We start from the raw sequence: 22369 nt of genomic DNA, 5'->3' as shown, positions 1-22369 counted from the left end.
ACTGAACACCCAAATCCTTAACCACTGAGCTGCTGCTATCACAGCTGATCACCTCACTAAATTTCTACTTTATGAATGAAAATTCTAGCTAAAATCTACTCAATAGTAAAATTTCATAAATTCATAGATCTATCAATGGAAAATCTAGATTGTTCTAGAACATTCTATGCATGTTCTATAAGCCTCAAAAAAATGTGTGCTCTATTAGAGCATTACAAAAGTAATCAAATAAACTCTGTAGTACAATAATACTATTACAACTTCTCTAGTATTTCATCAAATCAAAGCTGATATTATAACCATTTTGGTACAGATCGGCAGGGAAGTACACTATACTATTAAGACCTATTCCAGCCAATTGTCATTATAATCATCATAATAAGTGCTATGCTAATAAAACTTGTGACAACAGGCTGCAAATTGTAAAAGGTGCAGGATTTGCTTTGTAAAAATTGAGCAACTGCAACTTGTCATGTTTTGCATAAAAAATTAAGATATTCTAATAGAACAGTCACTGCAAAATCTTAATAGACAAATAGCAGCTATACCTAACTAGGAAGGAATTCACTTTGTTATAAAACACCATTACAAATAAATACAGGCGCTACATATATTATATAGCCATGAACAAGCAAGCACAAACTTATATCAGTATTAGTATCGGATCAGTAGGTAGCTATTTTTCTGTATTGGCAGAGCACTAGTTTGTCATATCATCTTCATTACATCTGTAGCAAAGAAGAACAATGATTTGTGTAAAAACAAACCTCAAAACCAGTTTATGGTTGGCTTTGGGTATATATTTAAACTACAAAAAAAAATGAAATCCACACAAAAAAACAGCCAAGCTGTATAAAAAGGGTGTGGCCTTCAAAAAGCCTGGGTGAAAAAGTTTTGAAATCAAAGACGGCAGCCATGAAATGGCTGCAATGATGTTGATTATAATAAATTTTATTATTGTACAAAGCCATCATTAAAACTTATTAGGGAGAAAAATGTTGTGAAGCCAAAGGTGGCAGCCAAGAAATGGCTATGATGGTGGGTGAATGGCAAAAATTTCATTTAGGTGAATTTGGTGACGAATCCTAGTGAAACAACACAAATTCACCTGAATTGTTGTCATTAAATTTTTTTCCATCCACCTACCATCACTGCCATTTCTTGGCTACCATCTAAAAATTTTCACCCTGGTCTTTTGGAAGGGGAATTTCCATTGAAGTCATGGATTGTGCACTTGTTATATTGTGTCCTTTATTGGTTGGTTGTGGATGTGCATGTGGGTGTAAGATACGGTATGTATAAAAATAGAAGTTTCATGGGTTATTATCTGGCCACAGAATCTGCATGTTCACTCATTTTTCTAATTCCATTTAATTCCATTTTCATTATCTAAGGATTGATCACCTGAAGTTTCAGCCCTAGAAGCTGGGAGCTTTAGAAGCTGCAGTGCTACAAAGTTGTAATAGCAGAAAAATCAATTTGTACAGTAATAATAATATAGAAAAAGAACTACAGATGTTTAATTCACTTATAAATGTGGAGATGTAACTTGCAACACCACATTCCCCATACACAAGCCAATCCATTTCTGGGTAAGTTATGTCTTACAGACCTTTCCTACAACCACGGTGAAGGCAAAAACTGTAAGAAAAACAAGACAGTGAATCACTCGTCTGATGAAAGGTAGACTAACACTCATATCTCTTCTCTCCAGGCATACATGACTATTGGTTAATACCAAGGTTTTTGCTATTAGTTCCTTCCTTCATAGTGAAACATTCCTTGGGGTGGAACAACTTCCAGACACCATTTAAGCTAAACTAGCCGGCTGTCTTTGAGATACATGCCTTCAAAGTTCATCTTATTTTCATATAGAGCATATTATAGAGAATTTATCTTCAAATTCGTGTACAGATTGGTAGAAGTGCTGCAAAATTACGAGTGATTTTCAAAAAAGTGCAAGTTTTTGTCACCCCTGCAGGGTAGACTACCTACAGAAACAGCTAAAAATCGGTATGCAGATAGGCTGACAATTGTAGCATGGACGTATTGTGATTTGAAAATAATGAGAACTTCAGCTAAGGAAATATAAAACAAAAACCAAATATGTGAAACAAGTGTGATTGAGATACCAATAGAACAGTCACTGAGAAGTAGAAAAAAACGTGCACGAAAATGTCAAAAAATTGTCTAGGAATCAAACCAGGGAACTACAGTAGGCTGCAGAAAAAGTTAACGTTTCGTAATTGTAATTACGCTGTAGTAGCGTAATTACAAAACGTAATTACGAATTATGCTCTATTGGTAACTATGAGTATATTGTACCCATCCAAAAACAGCTTATAGCTGTAAAAAAAGTGCGCGTCCAAGTAAAGCAGAGTTAACTGCGACAAAAAGTAATGATATCATAATGCGGCCATGTGCGAGGTGTGCAAGTTGTAAAATTAATATTAGCTAATCAGATAATAAAATGTTATTGTTAAAGTGTTAATGAGAACTATGTGATGCTGCTATTTTTAAGTGTGTGAGCATCTTCATAAATGCCACACAAATTTAATTCTCAATAAAGCAATGTGTATAGATTCTCTGATAGCAATAAATAGTTTGAGTTTGGCCACCTTTCCTTCGTTCGTAGCATTGCCGTATACAGGAAAGACGGCCAAACTCAAACTATTTATTGCTATCAGAGAATCTATACACATTGCTTTATTGAGAATTAAATTTGTGTGGCATTTATGAAGATGCTCACACACTTAAAAATAGCAGCATCACATAGTTCTCATTAACACTTTAACAATAACATTTTATTATCTGATTAGCTAATATTAATTTTACAACTTGCACACCTCGCACATGACTGCATTATGATATCATTACTTTTTGTCGCAGTTAACTCTGCTTTACTTGGACGCGCACTTTTTTTACAGCTATAAGCTGTTTTTGGATGGGATTTCAATACTTTTTGTTAGAATAAGCAATGCACTGTTGATAACAGTAGGTGAGTTTCCATGGTTTTGACAGAAACCCCAGATTACAGTGACAGAATATTAAAATATAACTGTAATTTTAGTGGCCAGGGCCGCCCACATGGGGGGGGGGGGGGGTAACTGGGGTATTTTTCCCCCTGCCCCAGCCCGAAAGGGGCCCCTTGAATACCTGTTTAAAGAAAGATCGATATACTCTAATAGAGCAGTCAGGATCTAGACCCTTCCTTGCCACTGGGCCCCTCTTTAACTCTTTTCCCTGGGCTCTCTAATTTCTCTGGACGGCCCTGTTAGTGGCATGTAACTGCAGTCAACTACCACCCATTTTAACTAGTAAACCCTTAATAACACTTTGCCTTTCATCTTGTACTGCATTAAAACGATCAAGATACTCTATTAGAACAGTCACAAAACAGCTGTAACACAGCAATCAATATTTAGCATAGTTACAACTTCTGCTTAGCATTGGATTGTATAGTTTAAATTACTAGCTACTTACAGACTTTACAATATAAAAATATGGCACTTGTAGAAATGTGACTGTTCTATTAGAGTATCTCGATCTACTTCAAGCATTGACTAATTCAAGCGAAGAAGTTATGCCCCTTCCAAGAGATCTTGTGAAATGAAATGAGAATAGTAAAGAAAAGGCAAGTATGTACAGAGACAATAGAAGGACGCGTAATTATGTCCTGTTGTAAATAAACGCCTTTAAATTTTATATTACTAGCTACTAAATAAGCGCACCAGAATAGGCTTGTGAGGCTGTTGTCTCCAAGGTTGTCTCATTACTATTCTTTTCGTGTTGAAGGGATTTAGTCACAATTGGTGAGTTTAACTATACATGTATTTGTGTTGTAAAACTTAATTGTAAAAAAGGCGATTAGCACATATCATGATAAACATGTATTTGTCACAGTAGAGTCTCTCACGATTATTAATACGAGACATTGGACCAGGGTAAAAAATTTACTGCTATATTTAGAGGTTGTAGCGTTTGTATATCTTAGTATCTTAATAAATTATTCTCCATGATCACTAATCACTAATAGTACAGTGAAAACTGGTCATTATTCAGGCCGTAGGGACAAAACTTTTCTGACCTAGCTTTTTAAAGAGGTAGCTGCATTTTGCGGCCTTAAAAAAGGTAAGAAGCATGCTGTTCTAACTGGCTATAGAGATGGATTTAGTGTGTGACAGCGTATGAGACAGTGAGTGCTGGCAGCAAGGGGGCAGCCAATCTGTTAGAGCACCAAAGGCACTGCTTCAGACTTAGGCAGTTGGCTGTCAGCCCAAAGTGTAAAAGTTTCACTATTGGTCCTTATAAGCTCCTGATGAAGAAAGTGATGAAGTCATTATCCATAGGATATATTTTTCAGAGTATCCATTTCAGTTCTACAATATAGTAGCCAAGCATAAGATGAACATAACACAGCATTCCGGTGGTTTAGTGGTGACCACAACACTGCCTGAGGTAAACTGTGGTGAGATTTGAGACTACTGGAAGCCCTGGAATGCCTTCAACACATGAAATACCAAATATCTAATGCCTAGCTTTGTGTGGACCTGTCTTGGTGGCCACTTGTACAGAAGGAAAACAGCTGCCACACAGTCTTTCGAGCGAACAGCTAGTTTCCACACCTCTTAATTATCAATTTGTAAAATCTTGAGCAAAATTGTGTGTGCGAGTAAGTGTGATGTTGTGCATCGGCAGTGCCGTGTATATGGTTGCTGCCTTGCATTGACACATCACGAGTATTGAAGTCACAATGTGTTACTGTATCATCCATCTAAATACAATCTCTGAATGTGTCATTTAGTGTAGAGAGCAATCTTCCACAAGAAGTGACCTGCAGGTTTCAGTGTATATTGTTAACCTTTAATATTGTTCACCATTGTGATTGTGAACTGTATGTACAGTGAAACCTCACTTAGTGGCCACCTCTTTAATAAGACCACCTCATTATATTGGCCACCTCTAGTAGATCCCAAATATAGCTAAGCAGTACTTTATGACCTCATTAATAAGGCCACCTTGTTATTCAGGCCAAATTTTGTGGTTCCACAGCTGGCCATATTAATGAGGTTTCATTGTACTTATGTGAATTTTTATTTTTCGTAACTTTTCTTCAGGTTTACTGATGGGCACTATGAAGCATTGTTGACTGGTTCGTACATAATGTGGTGACTTGAAATGCTAAAACAGTACGTAGCATGTCTTGTATGTACATGTAATGTGTTGTAATGTGTCCACACATCTTAGAAATAAATATAATTGTATTCTCTATACTCAGTTCCATTGTGCCACTGGGTCATAAGTGGGTTGAGTATGGATCATCTAGGACATTTGAGTCACATTTTGTCCTGGCCAAGTGGATCTCATCCACTGACAGAATATACAGGATCAGATCACGTGTATAAATTACGGTGGAACTTGTTTATTGCCACCTTCACTCAATAAGCAGGTAATAGTGTATAAATTCTCAATTGGAATTGGCTTTTCAAGAGAGGTTGTCTTTCTATACTGGTGGCCATTAAGACAGGTTGTACTGATAGAGTGTACATACTAGAGATGCAACAATATCCTCCACTTAGTGTCGTTTGATAGTGATGCAATGGAGACTATGTATTGTTGCATTTAAATACTATACTATTATATTGCAACTCTAGCACGTATTTATAACAGGAATGTTTGTTAACTGTTTAGACATACTGGAGCAACACCCACTCATCTGGATTCTACAAATGGAGTCATATTAACTTGTCATCGTACCTACTTGTTACTCCCATTGTGCTTGGATGAATATACATGCCGTCATGTGAGACTTGCTACCATGGCTGGCCACTGGAAAACATTTTCATAGCAGTTATATTACAGTCATTATTGTACAATTCTTACATTATTGTTGTGAAAAGTGTTTGGTATTCATGTGTCCTCTGTATGTTGTAATTACATGCGTAATTTTTGTGTGGGGGTGCTATAAAATGCAATAGTGCATGGTGACAATTGGATAGCTACATGTGCTAATTACTCGCAGCTTGTGTCAACAACTGGTAACCGCAGTTGTACTCTGTGTCGTTCTTTAAGCCGCGCCCTTAGAGGACAAATTACATCACGGTGGGGGCGACTAAATTCAAATTTAAAAACGAATGATGGTATGCAGCACCATAGATTATATCTGTGGACTATAATCTATGGCAGCACACTTCTTTGTGGCTATATGCACTGATTAACTACATAGAGCGCCAGTTCATCAATACCCAGTGACCGCAGTTGTGCTCTGCGTCATTCTTTAAATTCCGTGTAAAATTCTTAGAGAGCAAATTACGTGGGGGCGACTAAATTCAAATTTCAAACTAGTCATTCTCGAAAACATATGTTTCAATCTGAACGAAACTTTTAGAACAGTTTAAAGATACATTGCCCTACATGCCAAGCGAGTATTGCGGAAAACAACAATCTGGGATTTGTATTTGGCCTCTAGGTCGACTGAGGACGACTGAAACTTCGTTTGGTGCTGAAATTACGACGGTAGGGTAATCATGTATGGTGAAATCGATGATGTGAATCTTGAGGCGATTGAGTGAATACTGAAGCGATAGCAGGGCAATCAATGTTTGGAATGCACAAAGGAACGCAAGGCATACACCTGCGGTTGCGTCTAACCACATGCGATAAAAAAAACAAAAAAAACAACAAAACTTCCTCTTTGATGTCGGCAATCTCGATCACGAAACAATCGGCATGGATTTGCTTCACTGCTTGTGTGGTGGTTACTAGTGACACGATGAGTTCAACTCTAGAGTTTCAGAGGGATAGCGTAAGTGGCGGGTGAGTTACAGGACGGCCGAATTTGACAACGTTCGTTCCTGTAAAATCCTCACGTAGTGGTCGCGTCATTTATTGTCTGCGGCGCGCGTTTCTGCTTTACTGGCCGCGCGACTCACTACCGTGAGTCTTGATATATGGCTGGTGAAAACTACTTTTTTGCATAATTACGGATTACGGTCACAATGTAATTACAGTACAAACATGGTAATTACTTAGTAATCACACCGTAATTACAATTACGAAACGTAAACTTTATTTTACAACCTACTGTATATGCCCAAACCATTTACTATACCACTGCTGTCAGTTGCTCATCTCACTTAAATTCTATATACCCTATAAATGAAAGTTCTAGTTCACTATACCAGAATGGTAAAGTTTTATAATTTCATAGATCTATCAGTGGAAACTCTAGCGCTCAGAAAAAGTGCACTCTATTAGAGTACTACAAAAATATTCATACATAGAAAAGAGGCTATGTCTATACCCAAACACACTTAAGGCCACGTGATCAAGATACTCTAATAGAGCAGTCGGCAATAGTGCGATTGTTGTCACACTTACCGGCTAATGTAAACTTCTTGAAATTTTTTTCATATCAGTAAACTATGTATCACGGTACAAACCTTCAGTAATCTTTTTAAATATCAATGAGCTATATAACATGGAAAACCAACTAAACATGTACGTAGCAAATAGAGGTGTAGCAATAATCGGATCAGCTAAAATATTGGTAACTGATATGGCTTTTTTATTTACCAATATTGGGATCGGTACAGAATAGTAGGAGGACCAATATAGCTACCGATATTTATACAGTAGCAATAGTTTGTACATAAACAGATTACAATTATATTGGTTTTCAATGTTGTGCATGTGGCTGTTTAGTGCCAGTGGCTTATTGTTCACTCTACCAACAAGTGCTATGCTACAAGAAGCCATATAAACACATGTGATTCTAGTGTTTGTTGCTGGAAAGCTTATCGCAGTCTTTAAAAATGATGCAATAAGAGTCACAGAATAACCAAGGAAACTTGCTGTACCAGCCTTCACACAAGCCATTAAATTGCGGAGTAATGCAGAAATATCCATATAAGGCTTCATGGGAGTATACATAAAAATGTTTGTGGGTGCCTAATTGTCTGGATTACACAATAGAAAAACCAAGCCACTACCACCACAGGCATAGAGTGAGCAATGAATACATGCTCATGTTGTTGTAGAGTAGGTAATGTATACTTTTGCATAGATCATCTGTGACTTTTGTTTGTAATACAAATAATAGATCGACTATTGGTTATTGGCTTCTTTTGGTGGCATCAATATCGGATATTGGTACATGCCAAAACCCCACATCGGTACACCTCTAGTAGCAAGAGCATTTTGAGATTCCTTAATAGAGCAGTCATATACATGCAACATACAACAACTAATATGAAGTTACAAAAATAATTTCCAAATGTCGCTTAAAATCTAGTCCTTCTACTTACCTGTAGAATATCAGACAAAAGTCATCATATACAAATACTAATCCAACAAATGAATGTGTTACAGTATAATACTCTCAATAGCGCCTTGACGTATTATTTTGAAATATGTCAAGCGATTAGCCAATAGAATTAGTATTACACTTGTTTGTCAAGGTCCCTTAACAAAAACCTGTAATACTAATTTGATTGGCTAAAATAGTGTGGTGTGTTTCTATTAGAAGTAAATGTCCGACTTGACAACTAGTGTTACCATAGTGATAGATGCCCTATGGCATAGCAACAATGTGGTTGCTTAGCAATGGTTGCTAAGGTAAACATCACTTTGAGACCATCACAACCGTTGCTAAGTGTGATTGGTCTTTTGCAGTATTTTTTTTGAATTTCTGTTGCCTAGTAACAGTTGCTATGGTTGTTGGATTAATTTGCAATAGGACGGATGGCTGTGGTATTCTGGATTAATAGTTCTTGCATTGTAAACAGGAAGGAAATAGTGCTCGGCTTCACCTCGCACTATTTTACTCCTTCCTGTTTACAATGCTCGCACTATTAATCCCGAATACCACAGCCATCCATCCTATTACATATACAAAAGAAATGATATCTAATCCACAACAGCTGAGCTGTAAAAAAGGGCATAGCCTTCCAAAAATAGGCTAGTACAAAAAAGATGTGATATCAAAGGTGACAGCCAAGAAATGGCTGCAATGATATTATAATTATAATGTCACTTAATACTTAATTTGTGATCATTATAACACCTTTGATATCACATCTTTTTCGTACTAGCTTATTTTTTTGGAAGGATGCACCCTTCTTCACAGCTTGGCTGTTTTGGATTAGATATATTACCAATGACAATATTTTCAGTATACTGTACTTACCACATTGAAAGCTCCAATATGATATCACATATGCAGCAAAAATACTTTTCAGCAGAAATGTCATTGTTCCTTTGAGGACCTATATAGTTCAGTGTACACACACGATAATAACACTATGTGCTGACAAATACAGAGGAAGTTTCTCTTTTTAACAGTACGTAAAAAGAACTGTCCATGCACAGTAAAATATTATTATTATCTGAACATAGTTCAGACAATACAAAAGTTTACATCACTGAAGTTGTCTGTGTAATCATACATTATGAAACAGGATTGGAAACTGATCATGTCACATAATTAACGAGTGCACAAAATAGGCAGACAAGGTGTGCTACGCTGGTAATGAAGCACCTGTTAGACAAAACCATCTACACAGATGAATTATGCTCCCTTGTGAGGTTCAAAAAGTTAGTAATTCATTGTTGTGTTCATAGAAATTGTTTGTAGCCATTGCCCCTATACAACTACAATTTGCCAACAATGTTAAAATGTATGTCATGATTTATATATATTACACGCTACACCTACATATAAGGTTATAGAAGTTATTCATTAATGCAGTAGAAATAAGTAAGAGTTAGTATTTGAGGATATGTAGTCAAATTATTAAATACCAGTTCATGATGAAAGTTATGCACCTATCAACATTAAGTCCCATACCACCCCAGTACTGGCTATGTATATGGAGGACTGGACAATTTTGCAAGAGCTAAAGCCCCACTACTGGCTGGGCCATAGGGTTTGTCACAGTTGACAGGCAATTTTAGCCCATAAAGCAATAACTTTTATGTCACAAAATTATATTAAAATGCGTAACTGCAACTTTTGTGGGACAAATTCAGTGGTGGGACTGCTTCAAGAGGCTACAACTTGGCTTTTGGTGATTCATTCTGCATGAAACTTACCCAGAACATGGAACAGAAGTTGGGAAAGATGATGAAAAATGTTATTTGGGAATCAGGTTGGGTTACAAAGACAAAACAGCTGTTTTAGGCTCAACTCGAGAAGCGATTGTCACCAAACAACACTTCAGCAAGAATGATCAATCATTTTCAGCAAGGATGATCAATAATGATCTATTGTACGTCAATTTCTCAATATTAGCGTTGTGGGACTCTTCTATCGTAATTTTCAAAGTGTCAAAATTCTTGTGCTCACGCATTTCTTTTGCCAATTATCAGCCATAACTTATGGATCAAATTAACCTGCACTACTTAAATACCTCTTATACTACTACTCTCTTCCTCGCTCCAGATAATGTGGTCACATTAAAAAGACAATTTCAACAAGCCTGATGCAAAGTATTTATAAACTTGTGCTCCAATAGCACGCATACGTTTTCTGTCCCACAGAAGTGATTATGTAATTACTGTGATGTCAGGTGTTACTGCTCTATATTGGGGAGTACAGCTAAGAACAATCTTCCTCAATGTCCTATAGCTGACAACTAAAACATGAGGATCAGTGTCATTTTAAAAATACCTTTGATTCCATTTTGTGCTGTTTGTTCGTAAAGTGTAAGGTTGAGCTTTCTTTAAATGTTTATATTTTAGAATACTTTTGCAAATGAAAGATTGTACCATTCACAACTTGTTGTAAAGCACAGCGGATGAAATCTTCCATCATTCATAACATTGCCATTCAGTCAGATGAAGTAGCTCCTGTGTTGATTGCAGGAGCCAGTCAGAATTATGATTTATATAGCATGTGTGTTGTTGACTTTGTTCATAGCCTGTTAACACTGTTCAGTGTATTTTAAATACCTGTGAGCTACATTAACACTTGTGACATTGTATGAAAGTGATTAGCAATGTATTGTACACATGGAAAACACTGAATGAGAAGAAAAAATATGCAAAGCTTTTTCTGGGTAGCCTACCACTAACTGCTTGCCTTCTGAGGCTCATCAGCACTTGATGAGATGTGTACCATTGAAGTCTCCTTGTACTTTGCCACTGCTCTCAGTAGACGACACAAACAATCCATGCACATGCACATTACTACACACTACAGCATAGTTTTAATAATTATTGCTGTTAGGTCAGCTAAAGTAATGTACCAGCCGAAGTGATGTATGGACAAGTGGACCAACGCCTGGAGCAACCATACCAAGTCTGTAATGCTGTGAACCAGTATGCAAAAAACCAGTTATTAACTGGTGTTGTCTAGGTCAGCCAATCACCAGTTTTGCCGCCCCACTTGGTAAACCATAAATTACCCCTGCTGACAAGTGTTAACATCATGACCTCAAAGCATGTGTAAATATGTGATTGTAATTACTGTTATTGTAAGAAAGGATGTTGATGGTCACTTTGGTACCACCCTAAACCTTCCAGCAGGCTTGTTGAGTACCGGGTAGTTGGAAAAGGCGGATATGGGCGGACACGGACGCGGACATGGAGATTTTCAAAATACACTTTTACATCTATACAACAGTACCTAACGTCGTTCTGTACAGTAGTCTTCACTTCTAGGCCCAGACATGGTCTTCGCATAGTGCTTATCCATTTATAAGCGCATGTGTGGAGGATTGGTCAGCACGCTACAAGTATTATGGACGATGTACTGCTGTACAAGTGCTCTAGAAATCTAATGTAGTTATGTAATTGTAGAGGTCCAGACCCTAATTTACTGTCGTAGGCCAGCTTTCAGTATAAGGCACAGGCGCTTATAGCTACTAAGGTCCTGGCTTGCGAGGCTAAGTTGGGACATGCCAGCTGTGAGTATGCATTGGATTTCTATAGCGCGTGTACAACAGTATATGTGACCGGATTTGCGAAAAGGTACCTTTTTCACACACAAAATGTGACCCATTTTTTTGGACTGTAAAGCTTCATAATTTTTGATCATGGCATATAATTGCTTGAAAGTTTCAATGAATGTAACTACAGTATTTGGCTACATTTTGATACTAAAAGCAAGTTAATCGGTAAGAGGAGTTAAATGTTACATCATTTAGTTTGCTGGTATGTCAAATGTGTGGAAAAGGTACCTTTTCGCAAATCCGGTCACATATGGTGTATGGTACTCTGTATCGTGCTCTACATATGCGCTTATAAATAGATAAGCACTACTCGAAGTAGATCTCTGTGTTTGAAAGCGAAAACTACTGCATAGAGCAATGTTAGGTTACTTAGGTATGAAAAATAACTGTTGTATATTTAATGTAAAAGTGTATTTTTTAAATGTCCGTGTCCGCATCCGTGTCCGACCATATCCACCTTTTCCAACTACCCTATTATGTCTGCCAATATCACTTTAGTACACACAACCAATTAACCAGTTATTGCCAATTATTGGTAGGCAATTAACCAGTGACAAAAACTTTGTAGGTGTATAGCAGTACAACATGCTTGTTGTTTCAGTGTTGTTTTCACTAACAAATGAAGGACAGGCACTCTCCACATTTTTACTTTAATGACTAAGTAGCTGCCCTTATACATGTTAATTATGTGACATTATCTGTTTCCAATCCTGTTTCATAAGCTATAATATCTAAAGTGTAATGCAAAATGAATCACATTATAGACAGTATCTATACCAACACAGCCAACCGATGCAAAAAAGGTATGGCTCCTAAACGCTATGGAAAAATATTGTAAAATCAAACATGGCGGCCAAGAAATGGCAGCAATGATGTCAATACCAATTATTTTTAATGATGATTGTGCAATCATTCATTGCAGTTATTTCTTGGCCGCCTTCTTTGTGAAGTTATGACGGATAGACTAACCATGCACTGATTTCAGTTTATTACTATTAGCCATTTACCTTGCAACAATGGTTAACCTATTCATGCACTGATTTTCAGCATATTCTCATAAGCGATCCACATGTTATGACTCCAATGATTGTCTCTGAACCTCCTTTATGTGTGACAAATTTCAAGGCAATCAGATAATGGGTTTTCAAAAAGTAGATTGAAAAACCCCAAAGAAATGAAGTTTACAGTGGTCCCTCGATTATCCGAACTCATTGGACCCTGAGGGTGTTCAGATAATCGAAAAGTTTGGATAATAGAATCCCATTTATTTATATACAGAGCCCTGTACAAATACTCTAATAGAACATACACTTTTGAACAGAACACTCTAATAGAACGGTCACCTCCATAGCTTGGATAATCGAAAATTTGGATAATCAAAAGCCGGATAATCGAGGGACCACTGTATTTTGATAGCCAAGTAGGCCATATATATTTTGGGAATGCTTGGAGCAATTACAGTATGCTTACGTTTGAATATACTGTCAAGTATGCATCTGGGCTAGCGCAAAAAGGTGAACAGCAACAAGTTAGCACTTGTTTGTGCTGTCTAGGGGAAGAGGTTGGAAGATATGTTGGGCACTACCCATATTTTTTCACAAGATAGAATGATATACCAGAAGTTTATTGCCGAATTTGATCAATATATCAAAGTGAATATACGATGGGTGTACTTGCATTAACCAGCTCCCTAGAAGAAAACTGTTAGCAATACCCTAAGTTACCACACAATAACCACCAGGGGTGTGTGGAACAGAAGCACAATTGCAACAAGAAAGTTTCTCAACACAGTGTCCTTTGCACATGAAGAACACCTGGCAGTCAAATGCTTCATCGTAGCTACTCAGTTATCTTATGGTAGCCATATATTATCTATGTGTATATAATCTGCACCAAATTTCAAGTAATTCCGTAATTCCCATAAGCAGTTTACCCTGTAGCTGTGACAGTAGTTCAATCTTTTTTTACGTGAATAGCATTGTGGACACTTATCAGATTTACTTAGTATATGATTTCACCTTTATACGCTCTTTACCTGTACCAAATTTCAAGGTCAGTAATTGAATTACTCATTTGCATTTTATAATAAGTTTAGCGAAGTGTGCAAAAAGAATAATCTAGGCCCCATAGACCCCTTACGAAAAAAAAGAAAATTGAAAAGTTGTCTCACGAATGGCTGGAAAGAAATTTAATCAATTTTGCAGCATGGTTTATCCTAGCTGGTAGACAACTACAATACAAAAATGGTGTGCTTTGGAGAAGGGACCATGGATCTGTGCAGGAATGAACATTGAATTTTCTTTCTTCCTGTCAATATATACACTACCATGTGTTTTGCTTTTTATAAGTTCATTGTTTCATGGCAATGCAATGAGTCTGTAAGTCAATTTCTCTGCATGTTACAATATTAAAGGTTTGGTTAGAGGTTACTGCATGATACAGTTTATAGCAATAAGAAATTCATTATTTTTAGTGAGTAACATATTTGTTGAAACATTTAAGTAGAATCAAAAGTAAATATTGGAGAGGAGAGTATCCCACTGCATTATAGTCTATTGAATATAAGCCTGTCTAGTACTCATGCATATTCTGGTATACTTATGCTCACTAACCAAGTATCAATGATATCGACCGATGTCTTACAAACTGAAGGAAAAGTCTATATTATTTACTTGCTGTTGTAACTGCATTGATGGTTGTGAGAGATTCTCAAAAGCTCATTAACAGCACTTTCTGTAAATGGTCAATAATATTATCATCATCACTGTTTGAAGTGCTTAATTTAAAAGAACTACATGCAAGGATGCTTGGTTGCACTTCCGGGTGCTTAGCTAACCAGTTCTGCTACATGTATATCGTATTATGCTATTCGCTCAGCAGAAATGCACTGGATTGGTTATCAATACACACAGTAGTGTGTTGTGTGGTCAAGAAAGCACCGTGAGTATTTTGACAGGAAGAAAACAGCATTTTCATGGGTGCATAGCTCCATGGCCCCTACTACAAAGCACACCATTTTTGCACTATAGCTGTCCACCAGGTAGGGTAGGCCACACAGCAAATTTGATTAAATTCGCACCAGGAATTTGCAAGATATGGGAGTTCAAAAGTTTTGATTTAATTTCTTTGTTTATTTCTTCTTATTAAGCCATAGGAGGGCTATGAGGGCTTCGATTTATTTTTGCACTTTGCAAAAATTGCTATAAAACATAAATGTGTACCTTAATTGCCTCAATCTTTGGCACAAATGAAGAGCACATAAAGGTGAATTTGCATACTGAGTCCAAAGAGTGATGAGCGCTTATTACATAAAAGAAGATCAAACTTCTGTCACGGCTACAGGTTAAACTGAACATGGGAATAACTTTGAAAATGGTATGTACATAGGCTGATCATCGTAGCAGTGCCTTTTGATGGTTTGAAAAGCAATAGATTTATAGCTACAAAGTTATAAAGCAAAACCAAACAAGTGTAAAATTGCAGGATTGAGATACTCTAATAGAGCAGTCACTGTGGGGTAAAAGGTGGACAAAAATGTCAACAACAAAAAAACTTATCAGAGTTCATACCAGGGACCTCCATACCTAACACCCACATCTTTAACCACTAAACTGTTACTATCTTGGCTGATCCCCTCACTTAATTTCTGCTTTATAAATGAAACTTATAGGCTTGTAAATAAATGTTTGTAATTTCATAGATCTACCATAGAAGTACTAGATTGTTCTAGAACATTCTATGAATGTTCTATTAGAAGTCCTCAAAAATGTGCCTTCTATTCAATGATATTACCAAATATTGAAGTAAATCATGCAATACATTTCTAAGTTTGTCTTCAAAAATCATCATTGTCATAAAAAAGAATAAATGTGAACTTAAAACAAATCCCAAAGTCAAGTACAAAAAGAAGTGAAATCTACACAAAAACAGCAAAGCTGTAAAAAAAATGGTGTGGCCTTAAAAAGTCTGGGTGAAACAAAGTTGTGAAATCAAAGGTGGTGGCCAAGAAATGGCTACAATGATGTCAAATTTTAACAATGCACACAGACATTATTATTTTCTTAGACCTGTTTCATAGGAGTTTCTGGGATGTTCTGCAGATATTTGAAATCATACACAATTAGATAACATTCGCTCTAATGTTTGTCAGAATTGGACTGAACTTATGAGTAGTATGCAACATATCATTTGCGATGTGCAATTATTTATAGTGGCTACTTGTAACGGTGTGTTTATTGTTAATATATATAGGCAATAACATCACTGCAACCATTTCTTGGCTGCCACCTTTGATTTCACTTTTATTTCACAACTTTTTCACCTAGGCTTTTTAAAGCCACACCATTTTCTTATAGCTTTGCTGTTTTTGTGTGGATACCAATATATATTTAAAAATTCACCATGGATCTTTTGTCATTGACATACAGTTGAGTGAAGCACTTACCCAGACAAGAAACCAATGTGGGTAATAACTGTTTATGACTACATAGTCACAGTATGCTTGTTCAAAGGCAACAGTCAGTCTGTCCATCGGTCAGTCAGTCAGTCAGTCCATCAATCAGTCAGTTATTTAGTTAGTTAGTATATACGTATCTTTTTAAGCCTCTGTAAAAACTCATCAGAAGCATTTTGGGTTAGTTTAAACTAATACTTTGTGAAGGAAAAATGAGGCTGGTGGTTGATCTTTTGGTACAAGAAACCTTCCTGGTCCTACTATGCAATCAAAGGAAAGAATGGCACAAGCCATATTAAATAATCAATTTTGTGTCTCAACACATATTCCAATTACCTTGTACTGGCAAGTACAGTGACTGCTTAGCTTAGTGTCAACTATGTTCTGCCTGATATAAGTATTTCATGGCAGGATTAGAAGAACTTCTGCAATTGCTCACTTTAAAAGTAAGTAGCATGGTATGAAATTGATGGTGATTCCTTATTATATTCTATGTAAGCAGTTTAGAAATCCGTTGATGAATCGACACCTTAGCATTATGTGTAGGTTAGCGGCCTAGCACAAGGATCTTTGTGAATTTAAAAAACCAAGTGAGGCGAGGTTTTTAAAATCCACGAAGATCCAAGGGTGCGGTGCGTCTCTAACTGACTTAGAAAATGTATGCATTTTATATGGGAATATGGGTGGAGTCATTGTGGGTTATGTCGTTCTGAAATCGTCACACAATGTTGAAATAATCACGGACGACTGAATGTGCCTTTGTTGAAAAGCTGAAGAAATTGAAGCTCATACCGCTAATTAGACTTGGATCCAGCACAGCTGGGAAATTGCAGTGATCAATACTGTTGATCTGGGTTTGCGGTAACCAGTGCCTATGGCATCACAGCAGTGTAAAGATCACGTGTGTCAAAAAAAACAGCTTGTGTGGATTTATACAATGGGAATCAGTTGTAATAAGTTGTGCCTTTAGTGGTACCACAGTAGTACGAAGACTGAACAGGCACGTTTTCAAATATGGGCCACACCCACATTACACATAGTACAAAATAACGTTTCTACAAGGAAGCTTACCCATTTAGGTCTTTAGTAAAGACTAAAGTCCATCCATAGTTTAGTAGAAGACAAAAACAGCCTTACAACACTGTAGAAACAGATGGACACTAAACAGAATTTTCCGTGATATTTCTGAACTTCTCCGTTCATCGTAATATACGTACCTACAACGTTAGACTGTGCCTCCCATAACCGAAATCTTTTAGACATGCCTATAAAATGAATAGACAGGTTAACCACATGTTGATCTGGGTGACTGGTTGCCCACTACAGGCTATCAGTCTGAATATGCTTGGAGAGAGCATAGCAAATCAATGATCGAAAGTGAGATTTGTGATGCTTGAGGTCTTTCTGCTAGCAGGCTTCTAACCATTTTTAGACAATGGCATGTCAAGAATGCTTTGATATTTGCAAAGTATGCAGGATTTTTGTTCTAGTAAGACACCTGTAAATAGGTGGAACCTAGTAAGACACCTAGCCACAAACTTCAACAAACAAATTGCATACTTTGTGGGTTCATAACAAAATTCCAGTCACCACAGGCCATTGTCTAAATTACTAAGACATGCATTGCTAGGATTCTTCAGTGGATAAACACCCCTCAGCTCTGCCTCGGTGATTATTACATCATTCCTTTGGGTTGCTTACCTACTGAAGACTCCTAGCAATGCATGTCTTACCAATACTAAGAACCTGCTAGCAGGACTCTTAGTGAATTTTAAAAACCTTGTTATCCTCCAAAGATCAAAGCATATTATGCATACCATTTTCTAATGAAGAAATAGGAGACACAAAGCAAGACAGAGGTATTTAAAAAGGCACATCTTGCAACTCTAAACAGTGAAGAAATCAAACCTCATGCTTGGCAAAAGGCATCAGTCAGTCAAAACGTGTGTACATCAATCACAAACACTGAAAGTATGTAACCATTAGGAAGGTGAAAATGTCACCATGAGAAACACAAAGACTGTTAATGAGGTTATGGCTATAACCTGCAATGTGATAATTTCCAGTAATAATTTGTGACATTAGCAAATGGTCTACTTGCTTTGTTGTGTTCAGAGTAACAAGACACACAAAAAAACACATTTTTAATTGTGTTCTGTGTGTAATATATAAAGTGTTTGGGCTTCAAAAAACCCAAAATGTCACTCCTGAGCAATTATAACATGAACTCATACAGGTATATCACATACATAAAGTTTGAGAACATGACTTGATTACTTGGCAAGTGTTTCGCTGTGCTACACTTATGGAGTAAGCTTGCCTCATTGAAATATGCACTGATATGATTTATTGTTTAAACTCACAATGATCAGTACAAAATAATTTTCCTTGTTGGAGTGAGAAGCCAAACAAATATACACATTAGTAAATACATCAAAGTCAAAACAGAGTTGGTTGTGTTCTTGTCTATGTCTACCAGAAAATGTGACTAGCTAAGTAAAAATTAGTCGTTTTCACAAAATTCTATTTTGCTGTAAAATCATGTAATATAGTTGTACCATGGCTATGAGGGGGCACTTGGGGTTCAGATGTATATATCAGCAAAATCCTGACATGGTCATGGTATAAGTGATATATATCACTCAGGGCACACTTACCTGACAGGTGAAAGATTTATGGAGCACTCACCCCCATTTGTTTTATACACTAGCATCTGATAATCGATTGTGGTTCCAATAGCATGGGAAAATAGCTCTCAGAATATTATTCCTACATCATGTTTCAACACATGCCAGGAACTTTCGATTGTGGGATTGGTTTTTGGAATCTATGGTTTTTTAATACTACATTAAACTTTCACTATTGTGGTATAGTCATACACATTCACCTGAGCTCCATCAAATACAGTAATATCAAAGAAGTGAACATTTGTTCACTCCCAATGGTTTTGTACTGGAACAAGCATGTTTTCATGTTGTAAACATGTTTGCATACCTGAATCATTCATACTAAATGTATGGGATATTTTTAAAGCCTCATAACTCACTTGTTATAACCCATATCAAAGCGCTTTTTTGATTAACAGCTTTTTTGATTAACAGTTTTGGCATTTAAAGGGCTTCACAGCGCTACTAAATGTTTGGGCAGCTGGCCCACGTAACAAGAGATATTAACAAGAAATGAGGGCTCAGATGAACACGAACGGACTATAGTATGTTAATACATTAAGTTAAGTACTTAGGACTATAAGCTATTCTCCTAGTTGTCATATTCTTCTTGTTTCATGGTCTGCTCTATGGCTGACACACCCGCAGTGGGTAGAAATACACATCCACTCATCACCCAAAGTGGTTGGAATATAGTTTTGTTACTGTCAAATAATCTAAACTTAACAACTACACTGAGCCTAGCCTAATGTGTAAATTAAAACCCACAGTAAAACACTCTGTGTCACTCAATAAAATGAGCCAAAGTGTTTTGTATCTTTGAACTGGGTGGGCATCAAAGCTACGAGCAAACTGTGTTCCCATGATATTGTCCAGGCAATTATGCCGTTAAACCCTGAGCGGTGCCTTTGAACACCCATGCTAAAGTGGTATATACTGAAATAAATCAGGTAAAGTATGCATGCCACATAATTTTATGCACATTTTAATCGCCCAGTGAAACTAAGCTCAAATCAATAAATCCTATACCTGTTCATGGAGAGTAAGAAAATGTTTGTTTCATGTTCATACAGCAAAAGGCACATGATCAATTATGGGCACTAATTTATGATGCAGTACAAATAAATTTTATATTGTCATCTTTAGTGTTGAAATCTTATTTGTACACACACACAGAGGAATATAGGGAAACACTATACCTTGATGGGATTTGTCAGTTCAGATTGAGCCAAGTCCTCTCATCTTTGTAGCTATTGTGAGTTATGATTGATTAATAATTTATTTGTCGTATTGTTGCTGTACAAATCAAATTTCTTGCTGTTTCTACCACTACAACTCCAAGACTATCCATAAAAGGCTGAAACTTTGGCTGTCAATTCCTTTGTTACTATAGATATAGCAGAGAAACACTGAAATGGAATTTGAGGAATGTGCTGGTTTTTGCTCAGCCAGTCAAATATTTGGGTCTGACCAGGATTCTTCATTAGATCACATGCATACATACAAGTGTATCTCTTACCCAAGGTGGTCACTGTTGGTGAAGAATGGAAGAAGATAAAATTAAAGTATGGAAGCAGTTTAAAATCAAGACTACTTTATTAGAGCAATTTGATGGTTTATTGGGTGTTTGGATAACATAGACTTTAAAAAAGTATGGAGCAGATAACCATATCATAACAATCCTTACTACTTTTCAGTGATCACTGGTTAATTACGACAGTATGAAAAGCATTGCAAGTCATTTGGTTGAAGTCACACCCAATTTTTGTGTGTGTATGTGTCAGTATAAGAATACCTATAAGTAAAGTTGGGTGTTGCTGTTTGTACACATTTATAGCTATTAGCTAGCTACTCTTTGATACTTTTTTTGTTAAAATATACAGAATCAATTAATAGTGTAAAAATGTACGTTTAAAAACATGCCAAGTTTACGATAAACTGGGTTTGATCCGTTTTTTTGTTTTTACTCTTAAGGGATTTGCTGATTCAGGTACACACAATACAATACACAAAGAACCATATCCAGTTGGAAAGAGGTGATTGTCATTTTACATGCTTAGCCTGTCAAAAAGTAATGCCCTGGTATAGCATACACAGCCCGCCCTCACTAGGGGGAAGTTGCGTTAGGTCGACTGATCTAAGCAGTACTGATACTTGCGCCTTTTGCGTCTCGCTTTGCCTTCATGGTACAAGTGTACGTTAAACTTTGCAAACAGATTTGTTGTTCTATGGTAGCTATACACCTGGGAGCGACCAGTTGTGCTCTGCGTATATGTGGTCTAATATATAAAGTCTTAGTACCAAAACTTACGCTATGGCTTCTCTCGGGTAGAAGTTCCAAGCGAAGATCTGGAACTAGACTCTTTATAACTACACCAGCTCAAATCTTTCTTTTGCAACGTCCTAAGAAATCACACCCCATTAAAAGTCACGTGAGATGTAGTGTTGGGACCTTTTAACGTGAAACAGCATAGCTATGTGCCGTATTTGGTGTTTCACTATTCTGTTGAAATAGGCTGGAAATTGCACACTTTATGAAGCAGGAAGATGAGTCTGTGATGGCAGTTCGTCTTAGTCGATTATCAGTCATGCATTGTGGTGTTGTGGTAATCGCTTATGGAGATGGTAGGAGGATATGAATATAATAGCTATACTCCACAAATGGTATTGAATGTTGTCCAATTATATCCATAGATGGAAGTGTGCATCATTGACACTGAAGTTATACTGTAAACATGATGTCAACTATTTGAGGAATGCAGATAACTTGTAACAGCCTAACCATCATGCACATCCTGTGTAGCTGCTAGCTAATAAGTTGTTTCAATGAAGGACAAAAATGACAGGACCATAATAGGATCAGCAGCTTGGTCTAAATAGCTATATAGGTCTAACAAAACTACAAAACCACAGTTAGTAACTGCCTTCATTGGGGGTAGTGGAAGGAAACATCATACAGTGCAATAGGATGGAGCTTTACTCTTTCTCATGAAAAAACCTAGAAGTGCTAAATTTTGACTGCTTCAGTCAGCACCTCTAAGTGCTACCATAGCACTCACAAGTTCGGATCACTACGACGATACGCGTGCACATTCACATACCTTCGATCTTCTACAATAAAACTTTATAACCGATTCTGACAATTGCTTTGGCAATAAAGTTGATTGGAAAATTGAAGAAGTTTCAAGAATGCATTGCACGGAATTACGTAGTATACTGCGTCACCAACACACGTTTCTATTGAATTCCAATCTCGTTATGTACAGACTTGCTCAACCACAAAGTTACGTAATACAGGA

The 22369-nt window shown here is 36.9% G+C and overlaps 1 protein-coding gene across 2 annotated transcripts in view; it reads right to left on the bottom strand.

The window, feature by feature from the left end:
• LOC136250911 (uncharacterized) overlaps positions 1-21507 on the bottom strand; it is a 74046-nt gene extending 52539 nt beyond the window's left edge. For both annotated transcript variants that reach the window (XM_066043252.1, XM_066043253.1), the window contains exons 1-2: positions 21382-21507; positions 9188-9266 (exon numbers count right to left, since the gene is read on the bottom strand). In XM_066043252.1, the coding sequence (XP_065899324.1) occupies positions 9188-9251 (64 nt within the window). In that variant the 5' untranslated portion in view covers positions 9252-9266; positions 21382-21507. The remainder of the gene's footprint in view (positions 1-9187; positions 9267-21381) is intronic.
• Between the last annotated feature and the right edge of the window lie 862 nt (positions 21508-22369).

The sequence above is a fragment of the Dysidea avara genome, chromosome 3 (assembly GCF_963678975.1).
Source record: "Dysidea avara chromosome 3, odDysAvar1.4, whole genome shotgun sequence".
NCBI classification, from domain to species: Eukaryota; Metazoa; Porifera; class Demospongiae; order Dictyoceratida; family Dysideidae; genus Dysidea; species Dysidea avara.
Note: the sequence above shows the minus strand (reverse complement) of the source record. Positions and strands in the feature narration are given on the sequence as shown.